At 39.9% G+C, this 18,656-nt stretch overlaps 1 protein-coding gene across 1 annotated transcript; it reads right to left on the bottom strand.

Moving 5' to 3' along the window:
- Window positions 1–428: 428 nt before the first annotated feature.
- Window positions 429–13,546, bottom strand: SNRPC (small nuclear ribonucleoprotein polypeptide C). The gene is made up of 6 exons (XM_045866738.3): window positions 13,416–13,546; window positions 13,028–13,070; window positions 8,358–8,466; window positions 5,385–5,474; window positions 3,978–4,082; window positions 429–789 (listed from the first exon to the last, which is right to left on the bottom strand). The coding sequence occupies exons 1-6, from the start codon at window positions 13,421–13,423 to the stop codon at window positions 665–667; spliced, it is 480 nt and encodes a 159-aa protein (XP_045722694.1). The 5' UTR covers window positions 13,424–13,546; the 3' UTR covers window positions 429–664.
- Window positions 13,547–18,656: the final 5,110 nt, after the last annotated feature.

Below are 18,656 nucleotides of genomic sequence, written 5' to 3'. Positions count from 1 at the left end.
TACTATTAGAAAGTTTTCTGATTATTTAAGCCCAAGAAAAAGAGGAACTAAGAGAAAGGAGAAGCTGAAGTTAAGGCAATCTTTAGCTGACACACAGAGACTGGAAAGTCTTTTTCCCTACTTCAGCATAAAAGATTTAAAATTTTCCACTTACTACACCAAATGCTGTTCATGTGAAAAAGTAACCAATTGTGCTGTTTGTTGTTTTAATCAACAAAAAGCTCTACAAGTGTTAGATTTACCAAGTCTTACACAAAACAACTTTACTAAATAAAGGCAGCGTGTCCAAAAGGACTCACTATAGCTAAGGAAAAAGAATGTCATGCAGAGGGCATGCTGCAGAGAAAATGAGCTAGAGAAACAACTGGAATACTTCATCTCTTTTATAATACACAAGGAATACAGAGGGGAGAAAAAAAGGGAACACGTTTTTAACTAAAACAGTTGACAATTTTATTTTCACATTTCACAATACAAATGAAAATTGCTTTTTTTTTTTTTTGGTCCTACTACTTCCTGGCAAAAACTATTCTCTCTTTGATAGGAAGGTGGACCAAGTCTTCCTTGTCCTGCTGTGAGAAAATACCCAGAGTCACAACACCATGATCTCCTGGTGAAGTAAACAAGTAATATAAAATGAATATAAAGAGGTTCCTGTCTCTTCTTATCTGTCTGGTCGAGTCATTCCTGGCCGAGTGGGCACCATCATGGGACGGGCAGGAGGTCTCATCATTGGGGGCCCAGGCATCATTGGCATGTGGCCTCCCATAGGTGGCCTCATTCCAGGAGCTGCAGGACAAAACAATGAAAAGGGAAAAAGAGAGTCAGAAAATACTACTTTTGAGCGAGCTTGATGGGACTTCCATTAAAGACAAAAAAGTAGCCCCCCCCCTGCAAAATGCTGGAAGAAAGACATACTTGACAGAAGAAATGCAACAAATCCATCACATCTGTAAATTACTTAGACATTCTCAAACAAAGAACAAAGGTCAACACAAGAACCATATGGGAATCATTATCTAATGATAGTAAGGGGGAAACGATTAATAGACTGCTTTCCAGAAACCACCAGGGACACTAGTTCCCTAAACTGACCTTTTCTCACTCAGGGAAATTCATAACTAAATTACACATAACTGAGTCGGCATTTTTAATCTGTTCTACCCACCATAAAACCAGGAGCTATTTCATGAATGTACACAGGCACAGAGGACAATCTTACCACTAAGCGTTTGTTCGGAGTTGTAGGAAAGATGAGCAGGAGGCCCATGCTGAGAACCTGTTAGTAACCATACTTAGCTCAAGTCAAGAAAAATAGGCAATAATGTGATTTACAACAATTAGCGCACACACAAAAATCTGATTTTTCTAATGCAAGTTAGAAACTGTTAAGAATTTTTTGAAGTGTCCCATTAATATACCAGCCAAGTAAATGAGCCAGGGAAGGAGGGCAAGCGGAGGTGGAGGCTGAGGAGGATTACAGGCAGCTTCACAGAATTGATAATATTCTACCTCCTCAGCTGAGTGGTGGGTTCACAGGTATTCATTTTATTATTATGCCTCATAATTTTCAGGGCTTCTTTTTATATACCAAAATTTACACAACTACTTATTAAACCATTTTGATTAAAGGCTTGCAATAAATGGTTCAAAACTATATTCAAAGCCAAACACAGTCTTTTCACAAAAAGTAAAACACAAGTATATGCAAAGACACAACAGGTACAGAATTTTTTAAAGATAATTCAACAGGAACAGAGAATACTACTAAACTTCTAAGTATCTTAATAAAAAACCCCACCATAACATAACCCATATTCAGCATTTCCTAGAGGAAACTCATCTAGACCAAAGATTGAAAACGAGGCACCTGAAAAGTTGTTTCCTTTGGTCTCCACAGTGCATTTAACTGTGATTAGTTGTCAACATTGGCAACTAATAGCCTACTAGTAAGTAGTAAGTCTAGATTCCTTTTTTCAACTTTTTATTATGGAAATATTCAAACATGCACAAGAATAGAAAAAAGAGTATAAAGAACATCCATGTACCCATCATCCAGCTTCAATAATTATCCACCCCGGCCAACCTTCTATCTTATCCCAACCCGTTCTTATCCCTGCCCACCCCCAACTACTTAATTATTTTAATTCAAATAATCTTATGTCAACCGCAGCTGAAGCTGAGTTCTAGAAGCCTTCTTTAGGTGTGTCATGCATTCACCAGTTCACCAAAGCCCTAACCCCTCTAAGAATTTGAATTTGTGACCCTGATTTAAGAATGCAAAAGCAGGGCGCCTGGGTGGCTCAGTTGGTTAAGCGACTGCCTTCGGCTCAGGTCATGATCCTGGAGTCCCGGGATCAAGTCCCGCATCGGGCTCCCTGCTCCGCAGGGAGCCTGCTTCTCCCTCTGACCCTCCCCCCTCTCATGTGCTCTCTGTCTCTCTCATTCTCTCTGTCTCAGATAAATAAATAAAATAAAATAAAGAAAGAATGCAAAAGCAGCCATGCAAGTCACTTTGTTTTAGATTCAGAAGCCGGTAAGGCAGGAACTCTTCTCTAGACTCTCCTCACATCCCTCTAAATGATACCCACAGCGAGCACACTGAATGCTTTTGGCTAGGAAGCTACTCTAATACCTTCTTGTACTTTGTCTTACCAGTTGAGTTGGAGGCTTCTTGTGGCCATTGTATTTACTCTAATTACATAATTTACTCTGCAAATCAATAAAATGAGTATAAAAAAGAACCGTATGGGGAACCTGGGTGGCTCAGTTAGCTAAGCGGCCGCCTTTCGGCTCAGGTCGAGATCCCAGGGTCCTGGGATTGAGCCGCACATTGGGCTCCTTGCTCAGCAGGGAGCTTGCTTCTCCCTCTGCCTGCCACTCCCCCTGCTTGTGCTTGCTCTGAACACCAGCCCCCGCACCGCCCTGTGTCAAATACATAAATAAAATCCTTAAAAAAAAAAAAAAAAAAATCTTAACAAAAAAAAAGGTTTTTTTTCCCACGAAAACTAAGTAGGTATTTGGAAAAACTCAAGTAAATCATCCCAAAAAGTGCTCACAAATTTGGTAGGTGAGAGGATCGTAAAAGACTGGAACTAGATTGCCTCACAAGGTTTCTAACCTTGAAAGAAAATGAAACTAAAGTTGGTAAAGAATGCATTATGGGGGGGGCGCATGGGTGGCTCAATCTGTTAAGCGTCTGCCTCTGGCTCAGGTCATGATCCCAGGGTCCTGGGATGGAGCCCCGAGTTGGGCTCCCTGCTTGGCGGGGTCTGCTTCTCCCTCTCCCTCTGCCTGCCGCCCCCCCTGCTTGTGCTCTGTCAAATAAATAAATAAAATCTTAAAAAAGAAAAAGAATGCATTATGGATATGGTTTATTGATTTAGGCAAGAAATAGATTATGCTCCAATCAGTAGACTCATTTTCAAAGCAAAGGCCCTGATCAACTATCAGAAAAATCTGCAAATTAATCTATTTTCATGTTTATGTTCAAATAAAATGTTTGTTATCTCCCTTTCTGAATAAAAGACAAACTACAGCGCTAAGGCCTTTTTCATATACTAATGTGGCCTAGTTAACCAGCAAGATTAAATCAACAAGAGGTAGCTCTGCTTCAAATCAAAACTAAAAAAAGTAGCAGCACAAGTATATACCTACCCCTTCCCTCTATCTCCCCTTAGAACAAACTCATTTACCCTTTTCTCCATTATAAATGGCCAAAAGTCAGAAGAAGGCAAGTAAGCAGCAGGGAGGGAGAAGAAGAAAAAAAAAGGGCAGCCTTATCCTGTTTTTAGTAGTACAAGGTCTTTGGGTATCATCCAATTACACTGATAAAACAAATATTTCTTTTTATCATTACAGATTCGCCAAATATAATTTGTTGCAATAATATGTTTAGACAATGAATTAAGAATTCCATTTAAATGGAGAACTAAAACACAATGGAACATCATAAAAGGAAAGAGATTCAAACTTACCAGGTCCCACTGGCATCATCCCAGGAGGAGGAGGGCCCATCATTGGCATCATGGGAGGGCCCCCCATATGGGGCGCTGGCATCATACCAGGGCGAGGAGGACCCGCTGGAATAACGAATGGGGGTGGAGGATAAGATATGCTTACATATTAATATTTTCTCTTCTATGAAACTAGTAGGGCCTCACGGTCCAGTCAAGTTCTGGAACAATAGACTTCTTATGGTTTCTTTTATAACAGCAGATCCACAAACATCAACATGCCACAAAACTTTAGTTACTTTATGTCCAAAAAACAAAAACAAGACTGTCTAGACAGAAGTATAAAATGAAATCAGGTTCTCCAGGTTAAAAAAATTCCAGAACTTTAATTTTTTTTAAAAAGAGTACTATGCTGTCTGTAGAGCTCCTGTCAAACTAAAACCACAAGTACCTAATTTCAGATTTTTTAAAAAATCAAAATATTTAAAAGATTCTTTGGAAATACAAAGATCTGTATGCAGAGATATTCTTCACAGTATCGTTTACAACAATCTGGAACAACTTAAATGTCCAACAATATGAAAATGGTGAGGTTAATTATGGCACAGTCATACTATAGATTATTCTACTATTAAAAATAATGGAGTTGGGTGCCAGCCAGCCAAAATACAGAGTAGGACAGAGAGGTGACCTGAGAGCTCCTGTAACCCAAGGCCTGACCTGGTCCCAGGATGGTGGAAACCCAAGAAGGTTTTGGTGGGCCATTAGTGGTCTACCTGCATTAGTGTGCAATTATATAAACAGCCTACTTCTCCATGTTTATACCCAGGGTTACTTACAGGACCAAGTTTAGGTTTCTGAATTCAATTTCAATGTAAGCCCTTCCAAGAGAGCCATGGAACTTATGGCCTAGTTACTCACTTTCCTTCTGTCATTCAGAAACAAAAAACCTTCACAGAGAGGAGAGGCCTCTGATTCACTCTACTTTCAACTGTCCAGTTCTTGTCTTTTCCAAGGTATATATATTGGTGTTAGGTGGGTTAGAAAATAGGAAGAAAGACTGAAGAGTGTATCCACTACTTTAATCCTCCAGTGTTGGGTTCATAGCAATAAATAATTTAATGTACTCATCTAATATAGTAATAATAATTAGCTTCATATATTAGCTCATCTAATCACAGGTACATTCTGACCTTTCCACTGAATTTGTCTCAAACCCACTTGGGATGTTACAAATACAATATCCTAGCTATAAGGCAATGTAACTCTGAAGATATTTCAGAAATGATACCACTGAAGTTTTCTTTTACTATCTATATATTCATTCAATGAGCATTCAAAAGTCAACTGTGAGATACTCTAACAAAATCAAAGGATAATCTGCCCCCCTGAAGTTATGGCTGCTAAGAAAAAGCTTTATAAACTTACGGAGACTGGGGGGAGGTGGGATCATTGCCCCTGCAGGAGGAGGAGCAGAGAATGGAGTAGGAGGTATCTTTCCTTGTTGAAATGCAGCAGCTTTGGATAGAGTGAGAAAAAAAACAACACAGAGTGAATAAGAACTCAACAACCCATTTACTAAAATAACCCTTCTCTTTTAAATCCTTAATGGTCCCATTTATTTCACTTTACTTCATTTAAAATTACTACATCATGGCCTCTACAGTTTTTAAATCAACCGTAGGTATTCACCAGCAAAAATTACAATTAATTGGTTTACTGATTTGGGTTTTTCAACCCATTTTTATTTAGTCAGCATTTCTATGGCTGAATTATCTATGGGAGAATGGAATGAAGACCTCCCATCTATCAATGTCTTACCAAAGAGATGCAGACATCTTTAATCTGTAGATGCTGTTCACAAACAATTTGAACCATTCAGTTTTGTTTGAAAAATGTGTGATACCTGCCCAAAGGCCAGGCTTTGTAAAACTTCACATCATTTTGGTTTAGCAGTTTTGAAATTAATGTACTGAGCTAAGAGACATGAAAGAGAAACAAAGATTTTAAAGCAAGAGCCTGCCCTAAAGGAGATTACGATCTTAAAAAAATGTCCAATACAATCAACTTTTTTCTTTCAGACAATATGAGGCACAAATGAAAACAAAAGAAATTGAAGATAATTAATATGTGCATTTACAAAGAAGTCACACATAAATACAAGATATATACTCATAGTTAACTATACTAGAACTAAAATTAAGTAAATAAATAAATAAAATAAAAATGTACACTCATAAAAGCTATTCCTAAATATAAGTCCTTTCCGATTCAGTGCAATCTGCAGCCTAAGGACACCCCACCTATCCCCATTCCACCCCCACCAGTGCAATGTAGGTCAAATTACTCAAGTAAATCACTGCTAACTCCTAAAGACCAGGTCCAAAAATATGACTTAGAAGTGGAGATTTATTTCTGTACAGCCAGCTACTCATATGCCTCTGAATACAGCCTGTGCTCTATAGGGGATCATATCCCAACAAGGGCTTTTCCAATCAAAATGATACCTCCTACACCCTAAGCAGAGGACAACTTGTAGAGACTGAAAAGGGAGTAACTAAGCCATTGGCTCAACAGTGGACTCAAAGCCAACATAATCATGGACATCAACATCACATGGTGTTTCCCTAAGGGCTTGCCTTCTCTCTTCCAAAAGTCTTCCATCAAAAACATTTACTCATCCTACATTCTTCTGCTGCATACAAAAAACAACTAAATGAATATAATTCTAACCTTTAATGCCAAGAAATTTCTAACATCTTTTCAAATAGAAAAAAAAAAAAGATTACATTATAATTCTTTTTTTTCTTCCTTTTTTTTTTTTTAAAGATTTTATTTATTTATTTGACATAGAGAGAGCACAAGCAGGGGGAGCAGCAGAGGGAGAGGGACAAACAGGCTCCCCACTATGCAGGGAGCCTTATGCGGGGCTCAATCCCAGGACCCCAGGATCATGACCTAACCCGAAGGCAGCCGCTTAACCGGCTGAGCCACCCAGGCATCCCATATAATCCATTTTTTCAAATGAAATGGGACAATGTCTGAGATTTGCTCCTTAAAAATCCAGGATGAAGAAAGGGAGAAGATGAAGGTATTTGGTGGCTCTCAACTAGGGGCAATTTTGACCCTCCTGGGGACACTGGGCAATGCTTGTCTAGTTGTCTAGTTGTCACAACTGGGAAATGCTATTGGCATCTAGTGGGTAGATGCCAGGGCTACTAGTGAACAGCCTACAATGCACAGGACAGCTCCACAACAAAGAATCATCCAGCCCCAAATGTCAATAGTGCTAAGTTTGAGAACCTGGTATAAACAAAACAGGACTGTTGCAACTAGGTGATGGAAATTAGGGGTGGGGGTCACCATGGGAGGTTCATTCATTAACCCGTCTTTCTCTTTTTTTTGATATTTTCCATAAGCTTTGCTTTTTTCTTAAAATTGCAACACAATCAAAGCCCACATTTGCCTGCCAGCTCTGAATACAATAAAGGCCATGTTTAAAATACACCAGCATGATCTAACATAGAATGCAACATCTTCTGTCAGTGTCTTGAACTCAACTAACCTAAACAAATATTTCCCAAATTAAACAAAAAGAGGGGGGCCTGGGTGGCTCAGGTGGCTAGGCATCTGACTCTTGATCTCAGGGTCTTGAGTTCAAGCCCTTGCGTTGCGGACAAAACAAAACGAGTATGGCATGTCCAACAGAGGTCCAAAACGTACTCAGAATACTTTGTCACATCCATTACTTCCTTCTTAACCGAGTATCTTTATCAGGACTACAAGAATAAGAAACTCAAAGTCTCTCAAACTCTTTGAAGGTAACTACAAACCCACCTCCACATTTTCCTATTACGAAAGGAAAATAGTTCTAAACACTATGATCAGGGCGCCTAGGTGGTTCAGTCGGTTAAGCATCTGCCTTCAGCTCAGGTCATGATTCCAGGGTCCTGGGATCGAGCTCCGCATCGGGCTCCCTGCTGAGTAGGGAGCCTGCTTCTCCCTCTGCCTCTGCCCCTCCCCCTGCTTGTGCTCTCTCAAGTTCACTCTCTAATAAATAAATAAATAAAATCTTTAAAAAATTAAAATAAAAATAAAAACTATGATCACTACAAAGGAGGCTTCACATAAATTTGCTACAAAATCTGGTCCATGTCAATAAAGAAATTATTAGGCAACCCATTCTTCTCTGCCCCACTTCCCAATCTAATCAATACCTGATTGCTCTAACCTCAATAATTATTGTGTTCTTACATTCCCCAGGAAACCAACGACCTTCTAATTCTTTCACTGAACACATCAGAATGCTCCTATTTATCACTCAGGATGAGTCAACAGAGAGACAGGGACAAGAAAGAATGGGACCATTCTACCACATCAGAACAAGAGACTGAAACGCACTTGTTTTGTCGATCAGGCTCTGAGCCTGCTCTTCCATCCATTTCTGATAGTAGTCTTTCACATTCTCTTTGTGTTTCCTACCACTGCAGTGTGTCTTTCTCACAGATGGCTGTAAGACAAAAAGGTCATATCAGTCACAGAAACAAGTTTTCCCAACTAGAAATTTTATAAAGCCTTTCCTTTATATAGGTAGCCTGGCTACCTTTAGCAGCTTTAGCTGAGTGTTGAAGCATCTTTTACAAACATTATCCAACAATGTACTGTAGTCATTTATCTACTATACTAATCATCTGAACCAAGAGGTCAGCAAACCATGGCCCATGGGCCAGCCACCTGATTTTGTAAAACAACAGAGTGGAACAGCCACATTCATTTGTTCAGGTATTATCTATTTCTTTTCTCTACAAGTCATCACAACAAAGACTATACGGTCCACAAACCTAAAATAATTACAACATGGCACTTTAAGGAAAAGTTTGCAAACTCCTGATCTAGAACATATTGCCATTTTAATGCCCTTTCTTAGATTATTCTATAGCAAAATAATATAGCTTACATACATTTAAATTATACTGTATATGAGAATATCTTCTTTTAAATGACTATGGGTCTAGAATACAGACTATATGAATCACATCCAGACTTTTGTCTCTAGCCCACTAATCCTTTTGTTCTTTAACAGCTTGACTGAGGTAAAATTGACATAAGATAAACTCCACATATTTAACCATCTGTTTAAGTTAACATTTATTTAACACTTACTACATGCCAAACATCATGCTATGTACTTTGCAAGCAGTGTCTCAATCATCATAATAATCACACGTGCCTGATACAATGGGATATTAATCAGAAAGAATGAATCGCTGATTCACATAATTATGGACGAATCTCAAAATCATGCTCAGGGCGCCTGGGTGGCTCAGCCGGTTAAATGTCTGCCTTGAGTTCAGGTCATGATCTTGGGAGTCCTGGGATTGAGCCCCAAATCAGGCTCCTCGCTCAGCGGGGAGTATGCTTGTCCCTCTGCCCCTCCCCACCACTAGTGCTTGCTCTCTCTCTCTCAAATAATCTTAAAAAAAAAAAAAAAGCATGCTCAGCAAAAGAAACAGGACACACAGAGTATATACTGTAAGATTCCATTCAGATGAAGTTTTAAAACCAGTTAATAATGATCTTTTGTAATAAAAACCAGATCAGTCAGGGCTAAGGGTACAGGGGATGGACTGTAAAAAAAAAAACACAAAGGAACTTTCTGGGTTAATGGAAATGTTTTATATCTCATGTATACACCAAACCGTATTATTTGCCAAATCATCAGACTGTACACTTAGAATGTATGCATTTAATCAACACATAATTCAATAAAATTGATTTAAAAAATCACAAGTCTATTATCTTCAATTTATGCTGAAACACTTGTCTTTTTTTTTTTTTTTCCAGATGCCAAGATTTTCATAACTTTATTCTTTGGTGAAAGACTTGTCTTAAAACACATAGCTGGTAAGTAGCAAACCAAGGCCTGGAGCCCAGATCTTACTCAGATGCTCCTCATGGCTGTCTAACTACCTCCTACCGACACATCCTCTCTTCACAGGATTGCTTCGGTAGCAGCAGACATGACCAATATCACACGACCACAAACTGTCTTTTCATGGTCTACATTTCAAAATATTGTTCCCTGACTCCCCAGTGACTGATTATGTAACACGACAAGGCCTTAAGCCTAATAAAAAAAATCATGCCTAAAAATCAGCAAAAACTCAAAAGTTGCAGCGCTGAATGTTTACTGCATTTCAAAGTCCACCACAGGGAACTGCTTCAATCACTATGGAATTTTCCTACTTTCACTAACTATCATGTTAGAACAACAGTGTTAACAAGGGTTCCTGACATTTCTCACAAAGAGACATTCATTATAAAGAGATACTTTTCAATTCTCTGAATGCTGGTGTTAGCAAGATAAGCTATAAGAGGGTAGAAGAGCATTGCCTACTTGCAGTTTCAGAAAATTATGATGAGGGGTTTGATCTAGAAAGGGGGCTAGGATCAAAAAAACTGGGACTCTATAGGCAAACTACTGTAATACCAACTTATTGGAGGAGTCCCATCCAGGACAATCTATAATAATATTCAGAACTATTATTACTTCAAGAGGAGCCATCCTACTTACATGTTCCACAAATTAATACTACATCTGACCAAGTGTTAGAATTCTAAACGAGGGCGCCTGGGTGGCTCAGTCGGTTGAGCGACTGCCTTCGGCTCAGGTCATGATCCCGGAGTCCCGGGATCGAGTCCCGCATCGGGCTCCCTGCTCGGCAGGGAGTCTGCTTCTCCCTCTGACCCTCCCCCCTCTCATGTGCTCTCTCTCTCTCATTCTCTCTGTCAAATAATAAATAAAATCTTTAAAAAAAAAAAAAAAGAATTCTAAACGAAGTGACAACACAGAAATCATTGGCTAGGGTTCTTGCAGCTACTATTCAAGATGACAAGATGATCAAGAGTTCCGGTTTAATCACATTTCTGCAGAGGCAGCTAAATACAGAGCTGTAGTTTTCAATGTGTGGCTCACAGGCATCTAAAGGTGTCTCAGACCCACCTTTCAGGGGGTCTGCAAGGTCAAAGTAGTTTCATAATAATACTAAGACATTACTTTCCTTTTCCACTGTACTGACATTTGCACAGATGATCCCAAACTTCTGGCACTTTAGAATAAATCAAGTCAATGGCAACCCAATGCATTAGGGATTGTTGTCAGTTTCACTGACACTGTCCTTGATGAAGCAGCAAAATTATTAATTCTACTAAATCTCAACTCTTGAGTTCATGTATTTTTAATATTCTGGGTGAAAAGTGGGATGTACAAAGTACTTCAGCCGCATGCCAAAATATGCTATTTCAAAGAAAAGCAGGAATGCAAATAGTTCAAGTTGTAAGCTCTACCAGCTGCCTCTTTAATGGAACATCATTTTTACTTGACTAACTGAGAAACAAACTGGAGATTCAGACTTCTCAGAAGTAACTGAAGTGAGCCTGTCACTTCAAAGGAAGCAATTGGTAGTATTTATTGCCAAGGATAAAATTTGAACTTTCAAACAAAACTCAATTTTAGAAAGCCTTATCTACTACCATGAGCTTGTCAGCTTCCCAATACTTAAAAGCCATTTCTGATTAGATTGTGACATTAATGTGAATTTTTATATTACATAATCAAATGTGTCAACAGATGGAAGACCTGTATAACTGAGTGAACCAATATTCCAATATTCATTTTCCAAATGACCAAAGCATGTTACAAAATCACATCTGGTAAAAGATTCACTCAAAGTGCAAGACAGATCAGTGAAATTGGGGGCGGGGTCGACAGGGAAGGGCAGATGGAGAGAGAGAATCTTAAGCAGGCTCCATGCCCAGCATGGAGACCCACAAGGGGCTCAGTCTCACAACCCTGAGATCATGACCTGAGCCAAAATCAAGAGTCAGACGCCTAAATGACTGAGTCACCTAGGCACCCCTAAATCAGTGAATTTTGATGTAACAGAGTATGAAAAGTTTGATATAGTTTCAGATTCCATACTGCAACTAGTTTGGATGCAGTAATATAAAGTATTAAAGAATATCTACAATTATCTAAAAAGGCTAGTAAAGTACCCTACTTTTTTTCAACTCCTTATCCATTCTTCATACAATTCAACCAAAACATAGTGCAACAGATTTAATGCAGAAGAATCCAGCTGTCTTCCATTAAGTCAGACATTACAGAGACTTGCAAAAAGGTTAAAGCAATGCCATTCTTCACTAACTTTTTTCTTTTGGAAAACAGCTATTTTTCACTTATAAAATGTTATCTGTGTTACAAGTAAAAAGTTTGTCAATGTTACTTTCAAATGAAATAGTATTTTTTAAATTTTAAGTTTTAATTTCAAATACAGCAAATATTAGTAACTAAAGCAATATAACTGATGTAACTAGTTTTTTTAATAACAGTAATTTTTAAGAGTGGAAAGGGACCATGAGACAAAAAAGTCTGAGAGCTGCTGGCAGAGAAGCCCTGGAGTTAGAGTGCTTAGGCTAACCTTCTAGCTCTGTACAACTTACTGGTTTAGTAACACCCAGTCATTTACCCATATGCTGCCTCAGTTTCCTCTGTAAAATGGAGATAAGACTAACCTTATAGGCTTATCATGAGCATTAAACAAAATGATACATGTAAAGCATCTGGAACACCGCCTGACACAGTAAATATTCAATCTTAGTTGGTATTGTTTGGCAGTTTTTAATCAAATCAAAGTAAAAAACTCAGTTTCAAATGTAGGCATTTCTTTCCAGTTTAATCAAACGTTTGAGTGCCTTGTTCCAATCAAATATTTGAACTTTAGGACATGTCCCTGGAATTTCTACTTGTCATACAAATTTTTTTCACCTTCAATTTTGCTAAAGCATTATTACTTTGGGTCTCAACTGAAAACACTAACTGCTGGAAGTCCAATAACTACAAATTATGAAAACAGTTACAGGAACGGTGGGGGAAAAGAAATCCAAATTATTTTCTCCAAGCAGCACTTAAACCTCAACAGGATGAAAAGCACAAATCTACACCTAAAAAAAGCCAAATCTAAACTTGTTACGCACAATGTGTTCTGAAACTGAAAAGAGACACTACTTACAGAGTCATGGGTGAGGTACGTGTCGCAGTAGTCACAATAAAACCTGGAAAGAGGTGGAAAACAGAAAAAAAGAGAAGACGACCACCAGTTAACAGATGCCCATTCACCGAAGTGCTGTTCAATGAAAGCAAATTATAAAAGTATCGATTCACGATTCCAAGACAGCAGACAAAGCGACCTGACACAACCTAGGCTTTTTTGTTGCCTTGCGCAGAGTCGACCTACAGACACTGCAAGAGGACAGTATCTGGAACTCCCGGGCTCCCTCCCCCCACACCCTCTCGCTTCCCGGGAAACCTCAAGAGCTAGAACCCTCTCTGCACTCCCCCACTGGGCCACAGTTAGCGACCGTGACCGCGAACACCCGCAGATTCGGCGCCCCACTCACTTAGGCATGCTGCTCCGCAGGCCGTTGGCCACTCCGTCCCGCGCCGCCCGGAAATGACGCACACAGCTGGCGCCGACGCCGCGGAATCGATGAGTCAAATGCGACTCCAGAAACCCTACCCAGTCATCCAATCCGCTGGCCGCGTTGCGCTACGACAGTCGTAGCCGCGGCGGCGGCCGAGCGAGGGCCGAGGCTTTTCTCCTTCTCCCCCTCACCTATAGCAAGGCGGAAGGGGATGGACGAAAGGTCCCTGCGAGGTTCAATCCACGCCCCTGAGATTTCAATCCTTGATGCTTCCGGAAGTGTGTTATTCGTTCTTTCGACAACTTTCTAAGCATCGTGCGCTGTGTACCAGGCGCTGCTATAAAGGCTGAGAAGTCAGCAGTGAACAAAACAAAGGTCCTTGCCCTCGTGGAGAAGGCAGTAGGAGTTGAGAAAAACAAATAGTAAAGTCGGTATGTAGTCAGGTGGAGTCAAGTGCTGGGGGCGTGGGGATGGGGGAGTGAAGCAGGGAAGATAGGAGTTCAACTTTAAGACAGAGAAAGCTTGCTGAGACGGTCAAAAATGAGAAATAATAGGTTTCTTAAAGCCAGATGCAAACGGTTTTACATAGCGTCTCTCTCTCTTCTGAGTCTCATTAACCCTAGGAGGTGGTAGAATCCCTAGTTTCAAGTGCCCTCTCCAGCTTCCTAGCCGTGCTGCCTGATCAAGTTATTTAATCTTTCTGAACCTCAATTTTCTCATCCGGAAAACATGGATAATAATTCTTACTTGTGGGGCTTAAGGAAGAATTAAACGTGAAAATGCTTGTAAAGTGTGTAGTGCAGTGTTTGTACATACTAAGCCCTCCCCATATGGCAGTTACATTTACATTACATTTACATAAGGGGAAACTGATACTAACTTGTCCACAGGTCTAACCTGTTTAGCAACAAGGCCAAACTTCGGCTTGGTCTATCAGACTCCAAAATGGCCTGACCTCTCCCAGATAAGGGGAATGGAGAGGAAGAGTTTTTAATTCTTCTCCATATTCTCTGATGGTGGGGTTGCAACCAAAATAATAATTGCTACTTGCTATTAATTGCTAATAATAATATGAATGTTTACTATGTCTAGGTACTCTGAATGCATTAATTTATTTGGTCTATTCAACAATCCTATTATTCACATTTCGAGGTGTTTGGCTGGCTCAGTAGGTAGGGCATGCAACTCTTGATCTCCGGATAGTGAGTTTGAGCCCCACCTTGGGTGTAGAGATTACTTAAAAATAAAATATTTTAGGGGCGCCTGGGTGGCTCAGTCGTTAAGCATCTGCCTTCGGCTCAGGTCGTGATCCCAGAGTCCTGGGATCGAGCCCCGCATGGGGCTCCCTGCTTGGCGGGAAGCCTGCTTCTCCCTCTCCCCACTCCCCCTGCTTGTGTTCCTTCTCTCGCTTTGTCTCTCTCTGTCAAATAAATAAAATCTTTAAAAAAAAAATACTTAAAAAAAATCCTATGATTCACATTTCAAATGAGGAAACTAGCTTTAACAAGGTTAAGTGTACCACAAGTTTACTTCCTGGTCTTAAAAGAAAAGTTAACTGCACAATGAAATTATCAGGCTTTCATCACTCTAACAGTGGTCAATCTTAGCATTACTAATGGTGGAACAATCATATTATGTGTTTCCTGCTAGGATGCAAACATTAAGTAGATATCACCTATGACCTATTCTTACAAAAAATGTTTCAATTGGATCTAATCAAGTTTATAGGATAGGCAAGAGGATCAAGCTAACGTAAAGCAAAAGGCAGCAAACAGATTCAGAAGGTGAGATATTCTGTAGGACAAATGACCTCTTTCCTTCACCAATTCAAGAAAAGATGTCATTCTAGATTTAAATGTTTTTAAGAGACATAACAATCAGACATAGAGTATGGTTCAGGGTTAGATCCCAGTTTGGACAAACCAGCTCTAAAGGACATTTTGTGGAAAATATCTGCATTAATGTCACAGTTTTAGAAACCCATCTTTGTGTAGGCACCCTGAGTTGATTCGTCTCAAAGGGGATAGAGTTGTCAACTATGTTTTTATTTTTTCTCCCAATTTCCCTCTGTGCTGATATTGGGCCTGCTTTACCCTCAAATCCATTCCTCACCTTTCCCTTCCTCTTTTCAGTATGGCAGTGGGGGAATGCTGCCATTAAGGCTTTGTGTCTTGGACTCCTGTGCTGGTTGGGTTCCAGGCTGAATTGCTGGGCAACATCTGGAAATTGGAGAGATTGAGGAAATAGGCAGAGTATCCCCACTTCCACCTCATCCCTAACCGCAGGCTGTCTCCTCCCACCTACCTGGCTCCAACTTCTAGCAGATGATCCTAAGCCCTGGGCTCTGGTAACAAGATGTCCTTCTGTCTCTCCAGTGTGAGGGCAGTGGTAGCTTCTTGCTATTGTTCATCTCTGCTTCACTTGTCTCTGTTTCACTTTTTATCTCTGCCAACCCCTATATAAACCAATGCTCTGAATTAAATTCCCTCGGTTTTAAAGACTTAGAGTCGTCTGTTTTCTAGGACTCAGAAAGTGACTTTATTTCCAAGTTCCAAAGGGTATCTCCCCTGAGTCTTGTTTATGGGCCCTATTATCTGTAAAGCAATGCTTTTCACACTTTTCCTTTCAGTGTCTCAAGCAACTGAGAGAGTTCATTTTTTACCCTCATTCTCCTAGGTCTTGGGTGAAAATCCCAAGTGCCTACCTGAGCTTGAAATGCCCTTGAACTCCTATATATCTTAAAAACTCACAATGTTTGCAATCTACTTTATAAATAACGTTTATATTTTTCAATTTCTCTTAAGGTATTTTAAACTTAAAATGTATTTTGTTTATTTTTTCATAAGTAATAAGTACACATGGTGCAAAATTAGAAAAGAACAACAGTATGTTCCCATACACACACCCCCTTACCAGTTTCTTGCAAACCCTTCCAGATATATGCAAACATAAACATGTTTCCTGATTCTATTTCCCAAATTACTGCACAGTAATTTATGGTATAGATGTACCTCAATATATTAACCAGTCTTCTACTGATGAACACTTAAATTGTTTCCTGTCTTTTGTTATGACAACGATGCTGAAGCATGCAATTAATTGGCACATATATTTGTAGGATGGATTTCTAGAACTGGAATTACTAGGTTAAAGAGCTTTGCATCTATCATTTTGAAAAATATTGCAAAATTTCCCTCTATTGTGATTGTATTTAAGAGTGCATTTTCATCTTTTCAATCTAGTAAGTTAAAAGTGTCATTGTATTTTAATTTCTCTTATGAATAAAGTTGAGCATTCTTTTTCATAAGTTAAGAGCCTTAAAGAATCTGGGGCGTGTGGGTGGCTCAGTTGGTAGAGTGTGCAACTCTTGATCTCAGGGTTGTGAGTTTGATACTGACATTGGGGGTAGAGATTACTTAAAAATTAAAAAAAACTTAAAAAAAAAAAAGAATAGGGGCACCTTGGTGGTTCAGTCAGTGAAACATCTGCCTTCGGCTCAAGTCATGATCTTGGAGTCCTGGGATCTAGCCTTGCACTGGGCTCCCTGCTCAAGCAGGGAGTCGGCTTCTCCCTCTTCCTTTGCCCCTCTCCCCGATTGTGCTCAAGCTCTCTTTCTCTCTCTCAAATACATAAATAAAATCTTTAAAAAAAAAAGAATAATTGTCTTCATTTTATGTGACAAAACCAACTTAAACTACTTTGGCAAATAGTTCCCTACAGAAGCCCAGAAATCTGAGACATCTCAGGGTAGATTTATCTCCAGGTATGGTCTCAAAATATGTTGTTACTTGGTTTCTTTGTCTCTCCATCTCTCATCTCATCTCTGCTTGTCTGCTTCTCTTTGAACACTGGCTTCATCCTGTTACATTGCAACCTGGCTTCCTCCATGCAACTAGGTAAGATAGCCTCAAATATCTCCAAAATTCCATTCTTCTAGCACCATAATGCCAAATGCCAGGGAGGGGCCTGAATGGCCAGACTTGGGATAGGGATGGGTGGGAAATTGTAATAACAGTCTCACTGAAACCTCAGGGAGTGAGGCAGGAGTGCCCAAGAGGTGGTGGGTGGTGGGTACTGTTTTCAAGAAAGTACAGAAAAGCATCCCAGACCAGAAATCGTGTGTACAGCAGCCACTGTTGGTCATACCTAACCCAGTTTGCAAAACCCAACTCATAGGAAATGACCAGTTTAAGGTAGTAATTTCCATTGTAACCACCAGGGGACTTGAGTCCTTAGTGCCTTCTTTACCTACACTTCTCTTCTTCTCTCCCTCATCTTTTGCCAATGCTAAGGCATAGAAAGTAATATTCAGTTATTTAATATTTATTCAATAAACATTTGCTGACCACCCAGTTGGTATTAGGTCAGTGTTGGCCACCAATAGTGGGAAAATGACTAAACGTGCTGTGCCCACCATCAAGTTTAGTGTACATGGTAAGCATTTAAACAAAGAGCTATATAGCATTATATAGTAAGGACTATGATAAGACAACTTCATCAAGAAGAAGTATCATGTAGTAGTAATAAGCACAACTTCTAGGTCCAAAATGCCTGTGTTTGAATCCCAGTACCACAAGCTATTGCTTGGACCTTGGGGAAGTTGCTTAACCTCTTTCTGTCTTAGTTTCCTCATCTATAAAAGGGGGACAATAGTAATGCCTTCTTTATGGGGTCATGGTTGTAAGGACTGAATGAGATAATTCTTTTTTAAAAAAAGATTTTATTTATTTATTTGTCAGAGAGAGAGCACAAGCAGGAGGAGCGGCAGGCAAAGGGAGAAGCAGGCTCCCCGCTGAGCAAGGAACCGAGGCGGGGCTCCATCCCAGAAGCCTGGGATGGGATCATGACCCAAGCCGAAGGCAGATGCTTAACCAACTGAGCCACCCAGGTGTCCCAAGATAATTCTTTTTTTAAAAAAATATTTATTTATTTGACAGAGAGATAGAGAGAGAGCACAAGTAGGCAGAGCAGCAGGCAGAGGGAGAGAGAGAAGCAGGCTCTCCACTGAGCAGCGAGCCCAACGTGAGGCTTGATCCCAGGACCCTGGGATCATGACCTGAGCTCAAGGCAGATGCTTAACCAGCTGAGCCACCCAGGCGCCCCCCAAGATAATTCTTATAAAGCACTTAGCACAAAATTAGCCATGCAGTTATTGGTGAATACTGTTGTCACTGTCAGTAATAAGAATCACTATTAAAAACCCACGTCACTTGAATT

Source organism: Mirounga angustirostris, unplaced genomic scaffold (assembly GCF_029215605.1).
Source record: "Mirounga angustirostris isolate CCGP_5_RB_7025 unplaced genomic scaffold, mMirAng1.0.hap1 SCAF_8, whole genome shotgun sequence".
Lineage (NCBI taxonomy): Eukaryota > Metazoa > Chordata > Mammalia > Carnivora > Phocidae > Mirounga > Mirounga angustirostris.
The sequence above is the reverse complement of the archived record's forward strand: the minus strand, read 5'-3'. Positions and strand labels throughout refer to the sequence as shown.

Bases quoted from the DNA above. Each gene is read 5' to 3' on its own strand.
- SNRPC (XM_045866738.3), bottom strand. The intron at 5,475-8,357 runs GTGCGTTTCAGT...CTCTATCCAAAG, and splicing joins GAGCCTGATCGACAAAACAA to CTGCTGCATTTCAACAAGGA. The intron at 790-3,977 runs GTAAGTTTGAAT...TTTGTCCTGCAG, and splicing joins GATGATGCCAGTGGGACCTG to CTCCTGGAATGAGGCCACCT.